The sequence below is a fragment of the Petromyzon marinus genome, unplaced genomic scaffold (assembly GCF_048934315.1).
Source record: "Petromyzon marinus isolate PM22_M1 ecotype Great Lakes invasive population unplaced genomic scaffold, UKy_Petmar_22M1.pri1.0 PM_Scaffold_25, whole genome shotgun sequence".
Classification (NCBI taxonomy): Eukaryota; Metazoa; Chordata; class Hyperoartia; order Petromyzontiformes; family Petromyzontidae; genus Petromyzon; species Petromyzon marinus.
In genome coordinates this window covers 151,266-172,845 of record NW_027423224.1, presented here as the reverse complement: position 1 = coordinate 172,845, position 21,580 = coordinate 151,266, and the positions used below count along the sequence as shown (strand labels likewise).

Sequence of the window (21,580 nt, the reverse complement as noted above, 5' to 3'; positions counted from 1 at the left end):
GACTAAACACTGAGGTACCCCCCCTGGTGAGACACTGTTTAACCAATACATACTTCACTTGGAATGGAACTTTCTACAAACAAACTGAGGGCACCCCAATGGGCTCCCCCCTTTCTCCAGTTATAGCTAACATTTTCATGGATAAATTTGAGACTGACGCCATCCAGACTGCCACTCTGCGCCCAACCTTATGGAAGAGGTACGTGGATGACACTTTTGTCATCTGGCCACATGGCCGGCCTGCTCTAGACCAATTCTTCGACCACATCAATTCCATACACCCAGCCATCAGATTTACCATGGAAGTCGAAATAGATGGCAAGATACCTTTTTTGGATGTTCTAATTAAAAAGAGACCTGATGGTTCAATGAGCCACTCTGTCTACAGGAAAGCTACCCATACGGATGCTTATCTGAAACGGGATTCCCACCACCATCCATCACAGAAGAATTCTCTCATCAAGACTCTGTATCATAGAGCCCAATGCATATCCGACCAGGAACACATAAGCAGTGAACTCAAGCACGTACACCAAGCTCTTAGGGCTAATGGTTACTCCGACTATACAATCCGCAAAGCTATCACTCAAACCATGAAGAAGAACCCTCTTGAGGAGCCTTTCAAAACCATCACTTTACCCTACATTGCTGGGATCACAAAAAAGATCTCCAAAATCTTGAATAAACACAAGATCCAGGTCCGTTTCAACACATTACATAAAGTCCGTGATCTGGTTCCGTCTGTAAAAGATGTGATTCCGGACATACAATACCCTGGTGTCTACAAACTAAGTTGCCTCTGTGGTAGTAGTTACATTGGAGAAACCAAACGCCATGTCTCGGACCGCATTCGTGAACACAAAGCAGACCTTAAACACGGTAGGACCAACACCTCGGCCGTAGCAGATCATTGTTCTAATTCAGTAGGCTCACATGCCATTGACTTTTCCAAGACAGAGGTTCTTTGTAAGCCATCTGGCTTCCATGAGAGATTCGTTCATGAGGCTATCCACATATACAAGCACAGAGACAATTTCAACCGAGAAGATGGATTCTATCATAGAAATCATTGGAAAGACTGGATAAACCATTTCAGTTCTTAATTGATTGCTCACGCTTACAGTGGCTTTCAGACAGCATACATTATAAAAAATTTCGTCTCCCCCCTCCTCTTTTCAGAATATAGATGGCCTAGTCCTGGGTAAACTGCCAAATCGCTGCGAGTGGCGCTAACGTTTTTTTATAAATAAATAAATGCGCCGTTTAAAAATAAATTTATGCAAACCAACACACCTGAAGATGACCGTTTGAGTTATGGTCGAAACGTCGTGAGAATTTTTTATTGTTTTATATATATTTTATTATTTAGCTCCACCATCCTTCTGTTACACAGCAGTCAAACTCTTGCCTATAGCGATAAGCCCCTTATATCTGGACAAACAGAAGCTGTTTGGGTACACAGTGACTGGGCATTTGGGCTACATGACCCAGCCAATGCTGCCTCACCTGCCTTAGTATCTCACTGATGGGCATTTGTCCAGATCATTCAAGGATCTAAGCTGCTCACATAATCTAGTTTGTTAAGCCCACGGTGGATCGTAGACAACTTGAATATGCAAAACCAGTGTGGATGTTCCTTTAAAAGGGATCCAAATTTCTCAAATGTAGAGAAGGGAGGGGATATCTGTCTGAGAAGACCCAGAGCTTTACATGGAGCGACAGGCAATGCAGCATTCACAGTGTGTTACACAGCTGAGATAATTATGTTCAACCGATTCGGAGCATGACCTCTGCTGCCAAAACTGGAGCTAGTCACATGCACCCTTTCCAGGTATGGAAAATTGTTCTGCTCTGTCCAAAACTGCCCCACTGCTCATGGGGAGTGGAGGGATGGGAGAATACGATGACACAGAATACCCAGGCAGGTGCTTTGTTTTATGTGGGGATGAACGTAAACCCCATTTCTTAGTAGTACTCTCGAAGTTCAACAAAAGCTTCTCCAGCTCATACTGGATATAATTCTTATGGTGGGGATGGTTGTAATGTGGAGGTGGGCAGTGGTAATGCACGCTCCTGTCTAATGAGGAACCAACAGTTTGGGACAATTTCAAGATTATGTAAACAACGCCGCCAAGACCTGCCCAACAACCTGTTGCAATATTGGAAATGAATTGATTAGTGATTAAACGTGGTGTTTAATTGAAAAAAGAACGTAAAAATTGCTACAAGGGCCTAAGAAGGCAATGCAAAACTCAAATCTGGCATGAACAGAGGGGGCCTGATGGAAAAGCTGCAGCAGTTGAATAATAACTCTTAGTCAAATAAAGGATGACTTTGCAAACTTCAGTCAGCTCAGGGGAGCCTACTTCAATATTTCCTGCGCAATTACAAATGCCAGTGGCAAGCTCCTCAGCTGTTGAAGGCAGAAACTAGCATGCTAGAAGTAATTATGCTCCCAAATGCAGAATCACTCTTCGTCATATCCCTTTGAAGAGCTCATGCAAGCCACAGCAACCAAAGACCCTACACCTTCTGTATTGAGCCATTTGAGTATAAAGTGAGAGGTACCCTAAGAAAAATGAAAGAAATCACTAGTATCCAACACTTGCAATATCAGAGCAGAAATGCTGACACCCAGAGTCTCAACTATCATCACATGGGTGAGTAAGATCTTTTAACACACGTGGAGGGCAGGCTTGAAACCAGCTTTCAATGATGCAGCCTTTTTGGTTGGACTGCAGGCAGTCTTACTCGTGCCGTGTCAGTCATAGAAGTTGTTGGACCATACTTATATTTGCCTCAAGCAAGTCTTGACGAACAAAGTGGGGTATAATCTGCTCAGTAGTGTAGTGGAGGCTGTGAAATGAGAAATAATCAATTAGAGTGCCTTTAAAAAGAGCCTCTGTCAAGGTGATGTGCACATCAGTGAGATACAATCATCATTGGGAACAAGGTGGTGTACATTCAGCCTACATTTCTAAAGAGAGAACATACAGTGATGATCACAGGAGAAATCTGTGGATGGTAAGTGACAGGCCTAAATAATTGCATCAAAAGAAAAGGGAATGAGTGACCTCCGAATGAGTAAAGGTTGATTAGAAGTTCCAACAGGAAGCCTTGGTTGCTGGGCGGAGAATGAGTGAAGGGGAGTAAAGCGAGATGGTAGGGACGATATAGGAGAACATTGGGAGGGGAATGAGATGATGGGAGAGGCAAGCAGGAGCGTGTCCATGGTGGAACTTGAAGACGGCAAAGGGGATATTGTGCTTGATGCAGAAATTAATCAGATACCAGTGGAGGGATCAAACACGATCACAGCTTTACCAATTAAAAACCAGGCAACAGAAACAAACATGAGTACAGTATTACCAAAGACAAGACTGTCACACTATATAAAGTCCCACTCATTTCATGGATCGTTATTAAACAAAGGTGCCGCTTAAATCGACATTGTGAACTCGGGATGTTACGGGACAATGAGTCCCATAGGCAACGCCACGGGCTGAAGGGCACAGTGGGGGCTATCACTCCCTCGACTGACTGTGCGCGAGTAACAGACTTCAGCCTCTATTGACGATCTCTGTGAACAGGGAGGTGGAAGCCAATAGAGTTCATGTCAACAACAAAAACCGTGACCTTTAAAGAGACAATGCTCCTGTTAAGAGTACGATTGACAGTACATTACCATTTTTACATGCTTCAGAGTACTATACCCATTTTAGAAGCAGCGTTGCTTTGAAGATTGATTTTGTTACTGATGGAGATAGTAAAAAAAGCATGTGGCAAGATGAGACGTTCATTCGAATCCGTGTTCTCAATGACCTAGCCCCTTGGCATAGCCCGAGCACAAGACACTGATACTATTTTACTCAACACCCACCTCTATAACCCCCCTAATCGCTCCCCCTCAATCCCGCTATCTCCCCCTCCCCCCATCGCGATGTTATTTATCTTCCAAAAAAAACTTCTTCGATAACACCGCTTTGAAATGAAATGTTTATAGTAAGAGACGATTCAGGCAATGGCCCTTTTGTCACAGCACTTCAGTCTCCTCGACTTGTGACATCGGCACCACCCATGAGGAGGCCGCATTTGTTGCACTCCAAGATGGCTTGGTGAACGCCCCTCCCCTCCACTACCCAGACTTTTCCTTGCCGTTTGTCCTTGATACAGATGCTGGTAACACTGGAATTGGAGCTGTTCTGTCTCAAGTTGTCAATGGCGTCGAGAGTGTTATCGCATAAGGAAGCAGAGTGCTGTCTCCGGCTGAACAGCGGTACTGTGTCACACGCTGATAACTGTTAGCTATCGTGTTTTTCTTGCAACAGTATCTTCCATATTTGTATGGGAGATACTTTGAGGTGCGCTCGGACCACGCGGCGCTGCAGTACGCGCTGCAGGTTGACCAGCCATCTGGCGAACTTTCACGCTGGTTGGAGGTCCTCCAGGACTACTCTTTTCAGGTTACCTATCGCAAAGGCTCCCATCACACGAACGCGGACGCCCTGTCGCGATTACCCACAAACGAGAGTTGCGCAAGTTTTTCGGGCTCCGGTCGCTGTAAGCCGCGCAACGAACACTCGCCCCCTACCCTTACGGCATCGGCCGAGGTTGTAACATCTGAGGGGGCTGGGGATCCAGTGGCACGTGATGCTGTCATTGGATTGGACCACGAAGAATGGGGGCGCCTCCAGGTTGAGGATGCTTCCCTGCTTAAATTGCGATGCCGTGTCGGAGAGACTGATGGGGGCGAGGATTGATGGGGTGTCGCCTCTTTCATTCTCAGAGGCGGATTGCTCATGCATTGGGGCGGAGAGATGCGATGTTCTAACATTGTTGTGCCCACCGCCCTGTGGAGTAAGGTCATTTGGGCGGTGCACGAGCGTCTGTTGCACTTGGGTGTGCATAAACTAGCATTGGCCACATGTAAGTCGGATTTCTTCTGGCCTGGCATGGCTGAGGATGCTGCTAATTTGTTGAAGGGGTGTGTGCAGTGCACGCGGTAGAAGCCGCTCGTGGGAATAAATATTTTCTGGTGGGAGTCGAGTATTTCTCATGATGGCCTGTGGCCTGGCCGCTTCCCAAACAGTTGGCGGCAAAGATCACTGAGGCATTCCTCAATGGCTACGTAATTGTAGTGGCATGGTTGAACATGATCGCCACTAATCATAGCCGGCAGTACTAGCTTGTGTCAGTAGGGAGCAGAGGGGAGGCTGAACCTGCTGGATTAATGATGACGGGCCGTTGGCCAAGGCAATCCCTGGGGGAGCATCGTGACCAACGGTCGGGACCCCAGATCCGGGGAAGGGGGCTGGGAAGATGATGTCATTCTCCAAACCCTCGGAGACGGTCCTAGAAGGAAAGCGTGGCCAGGGGCGGAGTGAGCCAGGAGCCTATATATAAGTCAGGTCCCTGAGCGGTCCCAGCAGTTGTTGTCTGGCCGAAGACTGAAGAGCATCCTGGAGCCCTGAAGAGAAGAGCCCAATGGGCAGAGCAGAACCCCTGGCTAGGGTCGGCTCGAGCTTGTACCAGTGAAAGCTCCAGCTGATAACCAGTGAAGACTCAAGGGAAGACTCAAGCCCCAGCAGTATAGATGCCGTGATAGCCAGTGAGAGGCAAGCTAGTCTGGAGGGACTACCTCCATAGAGTATCGGGTGAAAGGGGCCATTACCCCATTGTGTAATAACCTGTTAATGTTATAATAAATGTGTTGCCTCAGAGTAATCTTCCTCCAGTTTATTACCCACTACATTATGGACAAGAGTGCTCCCGAACGTCTTCTGAACAATCAGGGCAAAACATTTTCTTCAAAATTATTGCAAGAGGTGTGCGTAAGTTGTGAACCAAGAAAGTACGCATGTCACTGCACAATCCGCAGACGGATGGTATGGTTGAGGTGGCTGCACAGGACTCTGACCTCCATGTTGAGTCATCAGGTCAGCGAGAACATGACCCCCTGATTCATGTTCAGTTACAAGCCGCACCCAACAAGGCAAAATCTTAAATCTCTGACTCCGTGTGCTGTACCCTTCAAAAGCTTTCCGAAGTGCGGGAGACTTCCAGGGTAAATTCTGATTCGTGCCGATTGGCCAATGAATGGCTGAGGGGCTTCCGTACTTCAAAAGATGAGTAGGCACCTGGGGACAGAGCTTGGTTGCACTGTCCACAGGTACCGGTGGGTACATCGCCCAATTTGCTCAAACCCTGGAGAGGGCTGGTTGATGTGATTCGGGTCATTCGACTGCAGTGTGTCCAGATCTGCTTGGGGCGGCGGAGTTGGTTTGTACACTCCTTTTGCCCTAAGCCCTTTATTGCTCCCTGTGAGTTTGTTCCAGGTGCCACACGCCTGATGTCCCCCGAACCGCCGCCTGCGCTGTCTTCACTTGATTCGGGAGAGGAGAACCCATCGACCCGGCCTACTGCTCTTCGACTGGACAGTTGCATATTCCCCCTGGGACCTCCAGGGAGAGTGAGCCCACCTCCACTGGAGGCCCAGCCACGAGGACTCGCTCAAAAACTCTTCGGATTTTGTGACACCCATGCACACACATTCCCACACCATCAGTTGCTTGTCACACTCAGTAGGCCATATCGGTTATAGGCTGAACCTAGCCTTTGTTGTGCTTATGGGTATTCATATTCTTAGTTCTTTCGGTAAAGTCACGTTGAAGGGAAACAACAAAATAATAAAATATATATAAAACAATAAAAATTCTCACGACGTTTCGACCATAACACAAACGGTCGTCTTCAGGTGTGTTGGTTTGCAAACCTTCAACGTGACTTTACCGAAAGAACTAAGAATATGAATTACTGCAGTCACGAAAGCTTTAAATCAAAACTTATGGATATTGTTACACAGTGAGGATGGGAGTTGTTGGTGATGGAGGGGATTCCGTGCATTCGCGTTTTATATTTTCTCGTGTTGTTCTGTACATTTGTAGCTAGTGTATATATTGTATAGGTGGGCTTGGGTATTTATATGCTATTTGTTATTGTTAATTGTTGAGGCACACATAGCATTTAGTCACTTTTACTCGCTTTTTATCACCTTATTCACTTAAGCAACCATTGGAAAGATGTTCTACATCAAACCAAACATTAAACTAATTTTCAATGATATTTATCCAAATAGTGACATACCAAACTTTCATAGAAGCTTATTTCACTTCACACCTACATTTGTAAACTACCCCCCCCCCGCCCCGTGCCGGTCCTCTACGTTCCACTTCACACCCCCTCCCCCCCCGTGCCGGTCCTCTTGTGCGTTACGGTCATTTTATGCTAATTCCTTTGTCAAAGTATTTTGTTTCCTCCCACACAGCTTAAAAGGACGTGACCTGGGCTGGACTGTCTTCACTCCAACGCTGTCCTCATGACAGTACGGTCCCCTTCACCTGATGAAGGCTACTTGTGTTGTGGCCGAAACGTCATGATTTTTGTTGTTTTATTTTTACCTACGTGACTTTACCAAATAGAACCAAAGAGTATGGATCCTTGCAGTCACGAAAGCTTCAAATCTAGAACTTATTCACTTGGTTAGTTTTAAGGGGGAGTTGACAGCCAGGACGGCTGAATGCTACGAATGGGGGGGGGGGGTAATGTAGTGACATCGGGAATGCCACTGTGTAGTGCCGGCCTGAGAGGCATGGCGTGCAATGTAATTACATCACCGACACCCCATATATGTGGGTGTAGTACCAGCCCTAGTGGGGCTTGGTGAGCGCTGAGTCATGGCGCTGAGTGGTACCACGCGTGGCGTGCAGTGCTGTCCTCTATAGAAGGGGTGTGAAAGTGTCAGCCATGAATGAGGCTAATGTGGACCATTGCGCTCTGGTTGACCCTGGAAGGTACATGACGGGTAAAGTCTACACAGGGGCCCCAAGTTTGGGCTAGTGGGTAGTCACGTGTCAGGGCGAGATCTTGCAATAGGAATCAAGAAGGTAGTCGTGGCCAAGGGCGGAGCCGGCCACGACTGGTGAGCATATAAACTGGGTCCCCAGAGGGACCGGGGTTCAGCTTTGCTGTTGTCTTCTGAAAGATCTACATTCAACGTCCGTGAAGAGTCACCAACACATAGGCAGGACTCAAGCTGGAGTCCTGCTCGTTGTAGCTATCCCAGAGTGTTAGCGCAGATAGCCTGGTGGTCCACCACCATAGGTTGTTATCTGGTAAAAGGGAAGTTACCCCTTCGTGTTGGTATAAATAAATTTGTTGCCTCCAAAGAGTATGTCTGCGACTCAATTGAACCGACTACACAATGGTGCAAAGGTCAGTAAAGTGACCGAGGCCACCAGGGGCTGTACCAGTATATCACATGAGATTAACAAGGGGCTCAGTAGTGGCAACAAGTTATCCCCTTCGCCTGGAATGCAGGAGATCGTGGGTTCGATTCCAACGCCTGGATATTTGGAGTTTGCATATTCTCCCCGTGGTGGCGTGGGTTTTTCTCTACGTCCTCGAGTTTTTTTTCCCTCCACATTTAGAAATATGCATTTACAGTATTTGGCTGCTACAAATTTCCATGTGATATGCCACTTCGTTGAGCTATGATTTGTGGCCAGGTTGCTTTTGAAAAACAGCTATATAGCTCAGTGGTCCTTACTTGGTACAATAAAATAAAAATCTGCCGATTCCTGGAGTTATACTATAGGAAGGCCTGGGTACCCAAGGGACCAGGTTACACCATTTGTCAGTTCAATGAAAAATCGACAAACAATAAATCCAACAAACACACCCAGTGCTGGAATGCACTGAAAAACAGTAAATGTACCAGAATGAAGCAGTACACATCTTGTCAAGTTGTATTTATACAACAAAGATAACTAAAGAAAAATAACCAAATCCACAATTAGATGTGGATGTGAAAATAAAGTAAAGCCCTTCTGGATAATGGGCACCCTATGCCCTGTCGGTCGTGTTGATTTTTACCATATTTCACCACGCCGACTAGTGCGGTTTGGTGAAGCGAGGGGGGCAGAACTGATTCATTTGTCACTCGCCTCTGGATTTAGTCCATGGGAGTGTAGTGATGTGCGCTAAGCACTGTGCAATTGGACGACCCCACATGCCCTGGGCACCCTTTCGCATGAGATATTCAAACTCAATCTATTTTGCAGGTGAAAAATTTCTGAAATAAAAATGCAATGAAGGAAAACAGAGAAACTGCCATGACACGGTGCACAGGTGTGAATTAATATATTATAATAATCAGTCACACGACTGACCATACAAGGCAAGCACACCATGGTGGTGCTCGCTTCATCCACCCAGCAACACACTTCAGCGCAATTGTTTCCCAGCGCCTATCTCGTGACTCGGTATGGGAATCGCTGCGGCGGTGTCCGCTCGTGCAGCTCCATGCGACCCACAGCAGACGAGCGCTCCCTATAGAGGATCCACGGTCGCGCGTCGTCTATGCCTACAGCACGAGCTCCGACACAAACATCCCCCATGGAGCTCCACAGACTGGTGGGGCAAGTGCTGTTATTGAGCTCCTATGAATGAAGCAGTACACATCTATGAAGGCCGCTGTGAAGTGTCGAGTCGCCCCGCGTCTCTCGCCCCTGACGCGGCCCAGTTCCCCGTGTAGCCTCCTCTGCTGTGCTCTCAGCCTCTGGCCCTTACGCAGCAGAAAGGAGAGGGGTGGAGGGGTGACGGGAGGAGTGAAAGGAGCGTTGAGGGGAGGGTTGGGGGGAGGATCGGTGGGAGGGGTGGGAGGGGTGGGGTGGGGTGGGTGGGGTGGGGTGGGTGGGTGGGTGGGGTGGGGTGGGTGGGTGGGGTGGGTGGGGTGGGGTGCCCCTTGCTTTCTTCGGCCCCTCCCCCCACCTCTGCTACTTATTTTAAGCCTCTGTCTGTTCATCCATCCGGCCCCTTTTTTCTTGCTTCTCTGTCCGTCTTTCCTCTTCTTACCTCTTGTGTCCCTGTATATGTATTTCTGCTATCTTATACCTCGTATTTGTTCACTCTGTCTATGCTGGTATATTCAACCCAGAGGATGAACACGAAATTTAGCACTCTTCTGAAATTCGTGGTCTGCCAGGCAAGTGTCTAACTGTGTCGTTGGCCGACTGGTATTGCATCACGTAAAATTTTCTTAGGTTTTTTTAATTCTCGTCTCTCATCTTCTTGTTGTATTTACCTCCGTGCAGTTTAACACTCTCTATGTGTTGCGTTGATGTCACCTTATGTGCTATTTGTTTTTACACCTGATGAAGATCGCTTGTGTTGCGGTCGAAACGTCGTGCTTGATTTATTTTAATATAATTTTATGGTATTTCTACATATGTGACTTTACCGAAAAAAACAATGAGTTAATCAATGGTTCTCTGTGTGAGTGAGTCTATGTGTCTCCATGTGAGTGAGCCTATGGCTCTGTGTCAGTGAGACTTTGGCTCTCTGTGTGAGTGCACTCTGTGAGTGAGTCTATGGCTGTCTGTGGGAGTAAGTGGGTCTCTAAGGCCACCACCATCTTGCTCCCTGCCCAGTGCGTCCACCTGGTTGAGCTGCAGAAGTCTATTGTCCACCACTCCAGACTGCACAGATATCCGACGTCCACCTCCAGCACAGACACCAGCAGATTCTTAAACCTGGTGGTGGAAGGACACGAGAGGGGTAATAGTCAACCACCATTACCACCATCAATACCACCATTACAACCACCAAAATCACCGCTATCGTTAACACCACCATCAATATCACCACCTCCACCACAACAATCACAATCAAAATTACAATCACAATACTCTTTGGTTCTTTCGGTAAAGTCACGTAGGTAGAAAAAATAATAGATCACGACGTTTCGATCGCAACACAAGCAACCATCATCAGGTGAAAAAATATAGCGAGAAAGCTGCTGAAACACGAAGTTATATTGGCTTGAGATAAGCTCAGCCCAAGAGTAAGTGGGCGGGGCTAGAGGTAGAATTTGCATGTAAATACAACACCACATCGTGGAAATGGAAAGAGAGACACAGACACCGAGAGACATCCACACACAGAGAGAGTCATACACAAAGAGACACACGAAAGACGCATACAAAGAAAAACACACCGGCAGAGAGAGACACCCACACAGACAGATGCAGAGAGAGATAGACAGAGAGAATTACATAATTGCCCATGAATTACTATGGTGTGACAATGCCAATTACCAATGTCAAAGGGAACATCAATGAATGGTAAATGTGGGGTAATATCCCCAGAAGAGCATGTAGACTACATTAAAAAATAAAATAATCAATCAATATAATATCACATATGGGTTCAGTTTAAAGTTTACTTATGAAAAATAATACTGAAATAATTGTGCTCCATAGGTTATGTTAATGGTAAAGTTACATAAACATCACGGAATCACTTAAGCTGACCATTTAAAAAGACATTAATTGCAAGATGTTGAGCAAAGGAAATTATTTGGAAGTTCATCTCACACCAAGTACATGTTACTATAAATCTAAATCTGCATAGTTCTCAATCAGCAAAGTCGCAAACATGTTTTACCACAAGCAAGGAGTTCGGTGTAAAGCTGTTAAGCAAATTAACCACTGCACACGGTTGTAAAGCTCTCTGCCTCAAAGACAGCACTCTACCAAGTGTCACGATGCAGCTGCACACGCCGCATGACAATAGGCGGAGTGAGTGAATCTAAGTAGACACTGACCCTGTCAAAGGGGATCCATGTCTAGAGTATTTGTGGCTGGTGCTACACATTTCTAACGTGATTAGCCATTTAGCTGATCTATCATTTGTGGACAGGTCGCTTCTGGAAAACAGCCACATAGCTCAGTGGGTCTCACCTGGTAAAATAAAAATAGTTTATAGAGTTCGTTCTGCCTCAACGCGTGTTTTCATAACGCCAATTGGATATAGCACGATGAATGTATTAGGGAACACGTTTTATGACACGGATGCTAAGTGGATATAACGCGATTGAGTCAACAGAACCACGTCGCGCGAGTAGGAATGTGCGGTTGTACGGCTGCCTGGGCACAGCGTCACACGAGGCATTGGGATGCTGCTGGATGCTTCCTGATGCTCCCCACGCGCCTCAGTCTTTGTTCAGCCGACACACGCATCTCACGCTGTTATCACGGACTGTGCATTACCCTGTATTAGTCATTGTAACGAGGGAGTTTACACAACGCGGTGTTATTCAGCAACGCAACTGCCGCGTTATAGAACACTGCAGTAAATATTGTCGCGGTGTGGAAGGAGCAATGAACGTCATCTTGTGGCATGGAAAGGCATCGCAGCCCTAGCGAGCAGCCAGAGACAAAGCCTGCACGCACGGCAAAGTTGTGATTGACCCGGGGACTATTAGCAAGTGACACGTATGGACTAATGGTTACTCTAAATGACGATGTTGACGTTGGTTAACGTGCTACAAATATACTGAACGCACATCGCATTAGCTCTGACAAATAGCGGACTTTTTTAAAGTTATCGTTTACAATGGTTAATTTGTATATCATGCCAAGTGAGTAATTTGCGTGTGGACCCTGACAGCGGCACTCAATGTCCAACTCTTGCGAATGCTCTCAGGGGATCTTTACCGTGCGCTGCGTTCACTCACTCAGCCCCAATCTCCCTGTCGTGAACTCACCACTCACCCACTCACTCACCTCACCCTTCAACTCACTCACCCTCCTCACCTATTAATTCTCCTCATTAACTCACTCACCCTGCAATCCACTCCCCCCCCCCCCTCCATCACCCGGCACTCACCGCCTGTCCGTGACCACCTCTCCCGTGCCTACAACCACAAACACCACCACCACCTCTCCCGTGCCTACAACCACAAACACCACCACCACCTCTCCCGTGCCTACAACCACAAACACCACCACCACCACCTCCTGCTGCTGCTGCTGTCGCGGTCTCCGCGTGGCGCCGCGGGTCCAGGGGGAGGCCTCGCGGCCCAAGAGCGGCGCCACGGCTCCCCCCCTCCCGCTCCTGGCCCCTCCCCCTCGTCCCTCCTGGCCCCTCCCCCTCGTCCTTCCTGGCCCCTCCCCCTCGTCCCTCCTGGCCCCTCCCCCTCGTCAATCCTCCTCCCGTTCGCGACGTGGAGTGAACTCAGCCCCGCCCCCCCCGCCCCCACCGCCCCCCCCCTGCGCGGCCCCGCTGCCCATTGCAAGAATGGCGGGAAGCGGTCGCGGGGCCTACCGCGCGCTGCCTCTCGCGTGATTGGCTCGCTTCGCGTCACGTGGGGAAGGCGGAAGAAGAGTATGGGGGAGGAGCTGCGCGGTAAGGGGCGGGGCCGTGGAGTCACGTGGTGGGCAATGATTGCCAATAAGTGGGCAGGGATGGCTGTACGTCACATCCGGTGATATAGGACACGCCCCTTCGTGACGTGCCTCACACTTCCTTCCGTCCCGCGTGCCGTCAACACGAGCTCAGCATGGCGCTGTTGACCGTTGGCGTTCCGCTCTTGGCCATGCTTGGGATGGAGATCTTCATTTATCTTCGTTTTAAGCTTTCCATCTCATACTTTTACCGCGAGACCACGACGCTGCAAACGGAGAGGATGGGCCTGCAGAATGTGGAGCTCTGTCAGAAGAACAAGACCATGGAAGTGGAGAAAGATGGTAAGCTACCATTTTCTTTGGTTCTTTCGGTAAAGTCACGTAGAATGAGAATAAAATAATAAATTGATAAAATAAAATAACACAATAATATTCTCACGACGTTTCGGCCACAATACAAGCGGCCTTCATCAGGTGAAGGGGACGAGACTGTCTGGAGGACAGCGCTGGGGTGAGAAAGCCACGCTGAGATCGCGATCTTTAAGCTGTGTGAGAAGAAACAAAGCGCCTTGACAAAGGAATTAACATAATTTAGCATTGAAATGGCTGAGTGATTAGCTTGTGACTGGTCACAGAAAAGGCTATGTTAAAGTTAAAGCATACACATCCGCAAAGGCACCCCTTGACAAAGGAATTAGCGTAGAATTTAGCATTGAAATAGCTGAGTGATTAGCTTGTAACTGGTCACAGAAATAGCTATGTTAAAGTCAGAGCATATACATTCACCGAGTCACCTAGTACAAATCAAACAGGAGAATTTAGCATTGAAATAACTAGGCGAATTTAGCATTGATATAACTGAGTGATTAGCTTGTGACTGGTCACAGAAATGGCTATGTTGAAGTTAAGGCCTACACATCTGAGCTATTCACAGTAACTGGGTATACAATATATAATGAATACTATATACTGAACCAATAAAAAACACAAAAATTTAAATTACCTCAATGTTATCAATAAACTCTATATTCTCCAATCAGCTAAGCTACCAACAATAAGTCGTTATATATCACAATGCTATATGGCGAAAAATGGGTGGATTCTTACCCTCAACTTTAGCACCACGGATAGCTACGGGTCCCGTTCAGACGGACGAGTTCATCGATGGTCGGAACAGAGGAGGGGGAGAGAGACAGCTGCGAGGCGCTGTTATACTCCATGTTGTAAACCATACCATTAACCACGGTTAAGCTATCCATGTTGCTAAAGTTGAGGGTAAGAATCCACCCATTTTTCGCCATATAGCATTGTGATATATAACGACTTATTGTTGGTAGCTTAGCTGATTGGAGAATATAGAGTTTATTGATAACATTGAGGTAATTTATATTTTAGTATTTTTTTTGGTTCATGATATAGTATTCATTATATATTGTATTGTATACCCAGTTACAGTAAATAGCTCAGATGTGTAGGCCTTAACTTCAACAGCCATTTCTGTGACCAGTCACAAGCTAATCACTCAGTTATTTCAATGCTAAATTCGCCTAGTTATTTCAATGCTAAATTCTCCTGTTTGATTTGTACTAGGTGCCTCGGTGAATGTATATGCTCTGACTTTAACATAGCTATTTCTGTGACCAGTTACAAGCTAATCATTCAGCTATTTCAATGCTAAATTCTATGCTAATTCCTTTGTCAAGGGGTGCCTTTGCAGATGTGTATGCTTTAACTTTAATATAGCCTTTTCTGTGACCAGTCACAAGCTAATCACTCAGCCATTTCAATGCTAAATTAAATGCTAATTCCTTTGTCAGGAGCTTTGTTTCTTCTCACACAGCTTAAAGGTCGTGATCTCAGCGTGGCTTTCTCACTCCAGCGCTGTCCTCCAGACAGTCTCGTCCCCTTCACCTGATGAAGGCCGCTTGTGTTGTGGCCGAAACGTCGTGAGAATATTATTGTGTTATTTTATTTTATCAATTTATTATTTTATTCTCATTCTACGTGACTTTACCGAAAGAACCAAAGAAGATGAATCCTTGCAGTCATGAAAACTTTAAATCGAAATTTAAGCTACCATTCTTAGATGTTCTGTTTGAGAGGAGACCTGATGGCTCATTGGGGCATTCTGTCTACAGGAAACCCACCCACACAGATTCCTACTTGAAACCTGATTCCCACCACCACCCAGCCCAAAAGAATTCTCTCATCAAAACTTCATACCATAGGGCTCATTGCATTTCGGACCAACACCACCTGACCAGTGAATTAAAACATGTACACCTGGCCCTCAAAAGGAATGGTTACTCTGACCGTACCATCCGCCAAGCTGTTTCTCCCTCCATACAGAAACAACCACTTGATACTCCGGCCAAAACCATCACACTACCATATATAGCAGGCGTTACTAAAAAGATTTCAAAAATTCTAAACAAACACAAGATCCAGGTCCGGTTTAATACAGTACACAAAATTCGTGATCTGATCCCATCCGTGAAGGATGGCATTCCTGACTTACAGTACCCCGGGGTTTACAAATTGAGTTGTACCTGCGGTGATTGCTATATCGGGGAGACAAAGCGACATGTCTCTGACCGAATTCGCGAGCACAAATCAGATTTGAAACACAGCAAAACGAATTCTTTGCTGATCACTGTTACAACCATGTGGGTGATCACGATATAATTTTCTCCGATACCAAGGTTCTTTGCAAACCCACGGGTTTTTATCAGAGATTTGTTCACGAGGCAATTCAGATCTACAAACACAGACACAATTTCAACCGAGAAGTTGGTTTCAAATTAAGCAACCATTGGAAAGATGTTCTAAATCGAACTAAACATAAACTCATTTCTGTGGTACAGTATATTTTTCAAGTAGTGGTACCCCAAACTTTCGCAGCTCTCAGCTCCCCCCCCCTCCCGCTCCTGGCCCCTCCCCCTCGTCCCTCCTGGCCCCTCCCCCTCGTCCCTCCTGGCCCCTCCCCCTCGTCCCTCCTCCCGACTCGCGACGTGGAGTGAACTCGCCCCCGCGCCCCGCGCCCCACCCTGAGCGGCCCCGCCGCCCATTGCAAGAATGGCGGGAAGCGGACGCGGGGCCGACCGCGCCCCGCCTCTCGCGTGATTGGCTCGCTTCGCGTCACGTGGGGAAGGCGGAAGAAGAGTATGGGGGAGGAGCTGTGTGGTTAGGGGCAGGGCCGTGGAGTCACGTGGTGGGCAATGATTGACAATAAGTGGGCAGGGATGGCTGGTACGTCATAGTGTACGCCACATCCGGTAATGACGTCACGATAAATAACACGCCCCTTCGTGACGTGTCTCACACTTGCTTCTGTCCGCGTGCCGTCAACTCGAGCTGAGCATGGTGCTGCTGATCGTTGGCGTTCTGGTCTTGGCCATGCTTGGGATGGGGATCTTCATATATCTTCTTTTTACGCTTTCCATTTCAGACTTTGACCATGAGACCACGACGCTGTCTACGGAGAGGATGGGCCTGCAGAATGTGGAGTTCTGTCAGAAGAGCAAGATGCTCCGTCTGGAGCTACAGCATCAGCTGGAGGAGTTCATGGAGAACCGAGAGGCTCTCCAGAGAGAGATCAGGAGCCTGGTTCAACAGCTTAAAGAGCGCCAGTTGGAGCTGGAGCCCACGAGAGTGCCTTGCAGGGAGAGCAAGTCTCTGCATGCGGATTTTCTCCGAGACTGCAATGCAGCACAGCGGCAAATGTCGCTGCGCTGTGAAAACGAAGATCTCCGGAGGTCGCTGCACGCCCACCTGAGGAAGTTGAACTTCCTGAATCCGCAGAGAGGGCAGGAACAGTTTAGGCTGCGCGGGAAGCTGGTGCGTCACGAGGACATGTGGCATGGGGAAAAGAGGCTGCAAGAAGAGAACCTGCATCTCCGTAGCCAGCTGAAAGAGCTAATATGGACCGTGTCTCAAATGTACAATGATGCCACCACCACCGACGCCACTTCCACCGCCGCTGCCACAGCTTCCACCACCGCAACCGTTTCCACCACCACTTCTGCCACCACCACCAAGCCCAAGAAGATGAAGAGATTTAGCCATTGGTTCCGAAAATTGCTGAAGCGCAAGTCGGCCATTTAAAAATATTGGGGAAATTGTGAAAATGACACCACCCTAATTAAAACATTACTCAGAAAGACAAACATACCCCATAGAACATCAACAAAGTCATATATAAGACAAAATATCGTACATTTGCATGCAACACTCTAATAAATACTGTATTGTGAGCAAAACATAATAAAGTTACTTAAATGGAAAAAAAATCTGTTATTGTCACTTACCTTTAGTCAGGATGCCGGTCTGCTTGTCGGGAGGGGGCGTAATGAGTCCCTGCACACACGGGGGCGGTGGGAGGGGGGTGAACGTCCATACACACACACAACAGCGACAATCATCCGCTGTATAGCCTTACCAGAATGTTGGGGCAAGCGCCTATGAAGCTCTGAATGGCACACGGGGTGAATGGCCAGCACCCTGCCCGGCTGCCTCTCTTTATCTCTCCATACACGAGACTCAAAGGCGTACATGCGTCCGTGCACACACGCACAACAACAACGCGACAACCGTCATTCACCCCTAAGTGGCAGTGACATCACCACAGCACTTGTGCAATGCTCGGTGCATTTTGAGGCCACGTGAAGTGTCGAAGGCTGGCTGGCAGGAGGTCATGTAATAGACGCAGGTGCCATGGATTGACTTAGGAAGATGATGGGCAGATGCAACAGCCGTGCTCCCCACTGTGCCAACTTTATTTGTGTCAGTTGTTTGGCGCTCTGCTCGTTGTTTTGAGACTCGCTCCTCTGCCCTATGCTGTTGCTGGAGGGCAACTGCCTCCACCTCCCCAGCAGCGCCTTTCATGAACCTCCTCCACAGAAGCCGATCGTGACACTGCTGATACCAGTCATCAATAAGTCCAATCAGCTCCACATCCTTCTGCACCACATCAGTCCATCTCTTCTCTACCCCGTACCACGCCCATTTAGCACCATCTATCCAGCCAAATTGAAGCTGCTTGGGGATGCCGTGACTGCATACAGACTGCATGACACAATCAACGCAGCCTCGCTTGCTGGAGGAGCCCACAGATGGGCATTTGTCCAGATATTCTAGGAATCTGTGAGCTTACAAAGTCCAGTCTGGTTAAACCCTGAATAGATCGTGGGCAAGCTAACCTTAACGTTCCTTTCGAGAGAGATAAGGGAGGGTATAACTGTGGCCGAGAAGACATGAAGATTTTTATGGAGTGACATGCCAGGTAGCTTCCACACTGTTGAGCAGCTGATGAAAATATAATGCTGCTCGAATTATTTTAAATGAGACCTCAGCTCCCAAAACGGACTTGATCATCAGCACACTGCCCAATCCACTCTCTCCTCAGGTGCCCCAAATACATGAGGAATTGAGGAAGGGAGCATTTTTATGATGTAAAATACCCAGGGAGGTGATTTGTTTTCGTGGGGCTGATGGTAACGGCCCATATTTTAGTAGCATGCTTCATGTTTAGCTGTAGTGTCTCCAACTTCTCCTTAGAGTGGGCAGTAATCACCAGATCATCCGCATTCATAATATGGTTTAACAATAGAGAGCCATACCATGACCGGCTCAGGCATCGATCAGCCTCCCATTATATCTGTACCAGAAATTCTACTGGTACATCCATGGAAATCGTCTCAAACTACGTAGTCAAAGAAAATGTTCAGTCGTGTAGGGGGCAGAGGACATCCATGTCGCACATTACTCACACATTCTATCATCCCTTAGCTCCATTACGTCGATTTTTCATGAGACAGCAGTTGTCTTTCTATTGTTTATATATGCTTTATCGAAAGAAGAAAATAGTATATTTGCTTTAATTACTGTAACTCTGTGTTTTATTTAGCTTTGGTAATTGGGTGATCCAGGTCTCTCTTGCAAATGAGACTCATCCTGGTCGCTTTAGTTCTCGCCTTGTTCAACTCAATAAACTGGTACTCACTCCATTATGAACTCACCCACTTCCTTAAATCTATGACTCACGTAAATACTCCCTCTCTCTCCTCATGAGTCATATATTTACCTGATCACACAATCACCCGATCATTCACTGTGTCAACCTCACTCACGCACTTTTTCATGCTCTCAAGAATGACCCACCCATTCTATCACTACATTCATCATCATCCCCTTCCCTCATTGACCCACTGGTAAAATTAAAATACTCGACAGCAACAACACGTGAGATTGTACTCAGGCTTACACTCACATGTGTAAAGAAGCTCCTTTGCAGGTTCCATTTGATAGATGATTTATTTCACGATAACGTATTTACAACGCAAGAGTACGACTCACACGAACCTTCCCCCGTACAGTAACCTGTACCTGTTTCAACCCATCTCCACTGCCCCCACTATAAACTTTGCCATCCAAGAGGAGTGAAGTAGAAGACAATAGAGTCTGCTGAGAGAATCTACCGGGGAAAACTTCTGGAAGTTACCAGGGCGTGGCCGTGCGGGTATATAAGGGGGAGCGTGGCCCGCAAATGGGGTGATGCCTTGGGGACTGAAGAACAACTGCAGGTGGACGACATCGGGGCCGACTGTTGGAAACCAACATGGTGGAAACCATCAAGAAAGACTGTTCGAGATTAATCTACTCTATTAGAAACCACCGGGACTGCAGATAATCATAGCCTTGTGCAACGTGTGAGTCGTACTCTCACCTTGTAAATATGTTATCGTCGGGAATAAATCATCTAGAAAATGAAACCTGCGAAGGAGCTTCTTTACACATGTAAGAATGCAGGACATGCTTTACCAGCAGCCCGTTTTTGTCTACAACAGACCTATGCACACGATCTTGAAAATGGCATTTGATTAGGATTGTCAGCTGCAACCCATTCTGAAATCGTCCAACTACCAAAACCCTTGTCTGCATTATACCTAAGACTTTTGACTTGTACATCTCGTAATTTTCAGACGACGCGTTGACCAACGTGGCAATGTTATTTTCTCATTTTATTGACAGTAAACAAAAAACATGGCATAGTTTTTAATTTCCCTGTTAACTTGTACATACGAGTGGAACGGTGGCACAATGGTTTGTGCATGGCACTATGAATCAGGCCACTTGAGTTTGATTCTCAGTTATAGTCAACATCAAACAAACTGGCCATGAGCCTTTTCGTTATCAACCCACGTTGAGAAGCATGATGGCGTATGGTGAAACAATCTCCATGACTGATCCAGTATGGGAAGACTTCACCCATGACAATGGTTATACATTTATTATTGTTTTTGTTGTGTATTACCACAAAAGGAGTAACTTCATACCTGTCAGCTAGCCTATATATACTCATAGATAAACTTTTGCCTAAACACCACCATTGGGATGAAGCTGACTTGGTATCTTCCATACTCTTTGGTTCTTTCGGTAAAGTCACGTAGGTATAAAATAAAATAAATCACGACGTTTCGGGTGCAACACAAGCGTCCGTCATCAAATGGCAAAGCATGATCTGCTGTTGAGGCAGAATGTTTAAAAGAGTTTGAAATGGGTGTAGCCCAAGGGCCATAAATAAGTGGGCGGGGCCAGTGATGTTAATGTGAGAAATTAGCATGTAAATGTAAGAACGGAGAGCGGCCTCCTCGTAGAGGGCATGAAAGTGGCTATGTTAATGTGAGAGATTAGCATGTTAAAGTAATATCGAAGAGTGGTGGGATCCAAAGGCATGAGAGTGCAATCCAAAGGACATGTAAGCATGAGAGATCTAAGAGAGAGGCATAGAGAGAGACACAAAGAGTCGGAAATAACAGCTGACATAGGCAGGTAGGATGGAAATATCAGAATCATAAAGAAGGTACACCACTCTGTGCTATCGTCTCCACCAAAGAGTATGAATCCCTGCATTCATGAAAGCTTTAATTTAAGATGATTCCAGCAAACTTTACCGTCTTCTACCTCGAACCTTCCCTCGTACGGTACCATGCACCTGTTTCCACCCATCTCCACTGACACCATTATAACTTTTGCCATGTACAGTACCCTACATCACCCTCTTCTGCCCATAAAAATATCTGTCCCGGCTACAACTCTAATTTAACAGGTCCCTGCAGGGTGGGCTGGTAGGAACATTGGAATTTTGCGCAATTTTATTTTTACACCCCAATAGCACGAGATTTCACTTCGTTAAAGTATTGAAAGGGGACGGACGGACGCATTAATCTATTGCAAGCTGGTACACTCATCTATTGCAGGCTGGTACACTCAGTTTACAACTTCGTTCCTACCAGTAATAGGGAACTCTATGTGGGAATCAATGGGATCGCACACGG

At 46.9% G+C, this 21,580-nt stretch overlaps 1 protein-coding gene and 1 long non-coding RNA gene across 2 annotated transcripts; one reads left to right on the top strand and one right to left on the bottom strand.

Annotated features, from left to right (window-relative positions):
* Positions 1-9,181: 9,181 nt before the first annotated feature.
* On the bottom strand, positions 9,182-10,629 carry LOC142923011 (uncharacterized). Its single transcript, XR_012940472.1, has 2 exons — positions 10,497-10,629; positions 9,182-9,622 (listed from the first exon to the last, which is right to left on the bottom strand). It is a non-coding gene; the product is annotated as an uncharacterized LOC142923011 (long non-coding RNA).
* Positions 10,630-13,331: 2,702 nt separating this feature from the next.
* LOC142923035 (uncharacterized) lies at positions 13,332-19,249 on the top strand. Its single transcript, XM_076063963.1, has 2 exons — positions 13,332-13,586; positions 16,693-19,249. Exons 1-2 carry the CDS (start codon positions 13,400-13,402, stop codon positions 17,346-17,348), a joined length of 843 nt encoding a protein of 280 aa, XP_075920078.1. The 5' UTR covers positions 13,332-13,399; the 3' UTR covers positions 17,349-19,249.
* Positions 19,250-21,580: the final 2,331 nt, after the last annotated feature.

Coding starts and splice junctions, on each gene's coding strand:
- LOC142923035 (XM_076063963.1), top strand. CDS start 13,400: ATGGCGCTGTTGACCGTTGGCGTTCCGCTCTTGGCCATGCTTGGGATG. Junction 13,587..16,692: donor CATGGAAGTGGAGAAAGATG/GTAAGCTACCAT, acceptor TTTCCATTTCAG/ACTTTGACCATGAGACCACG.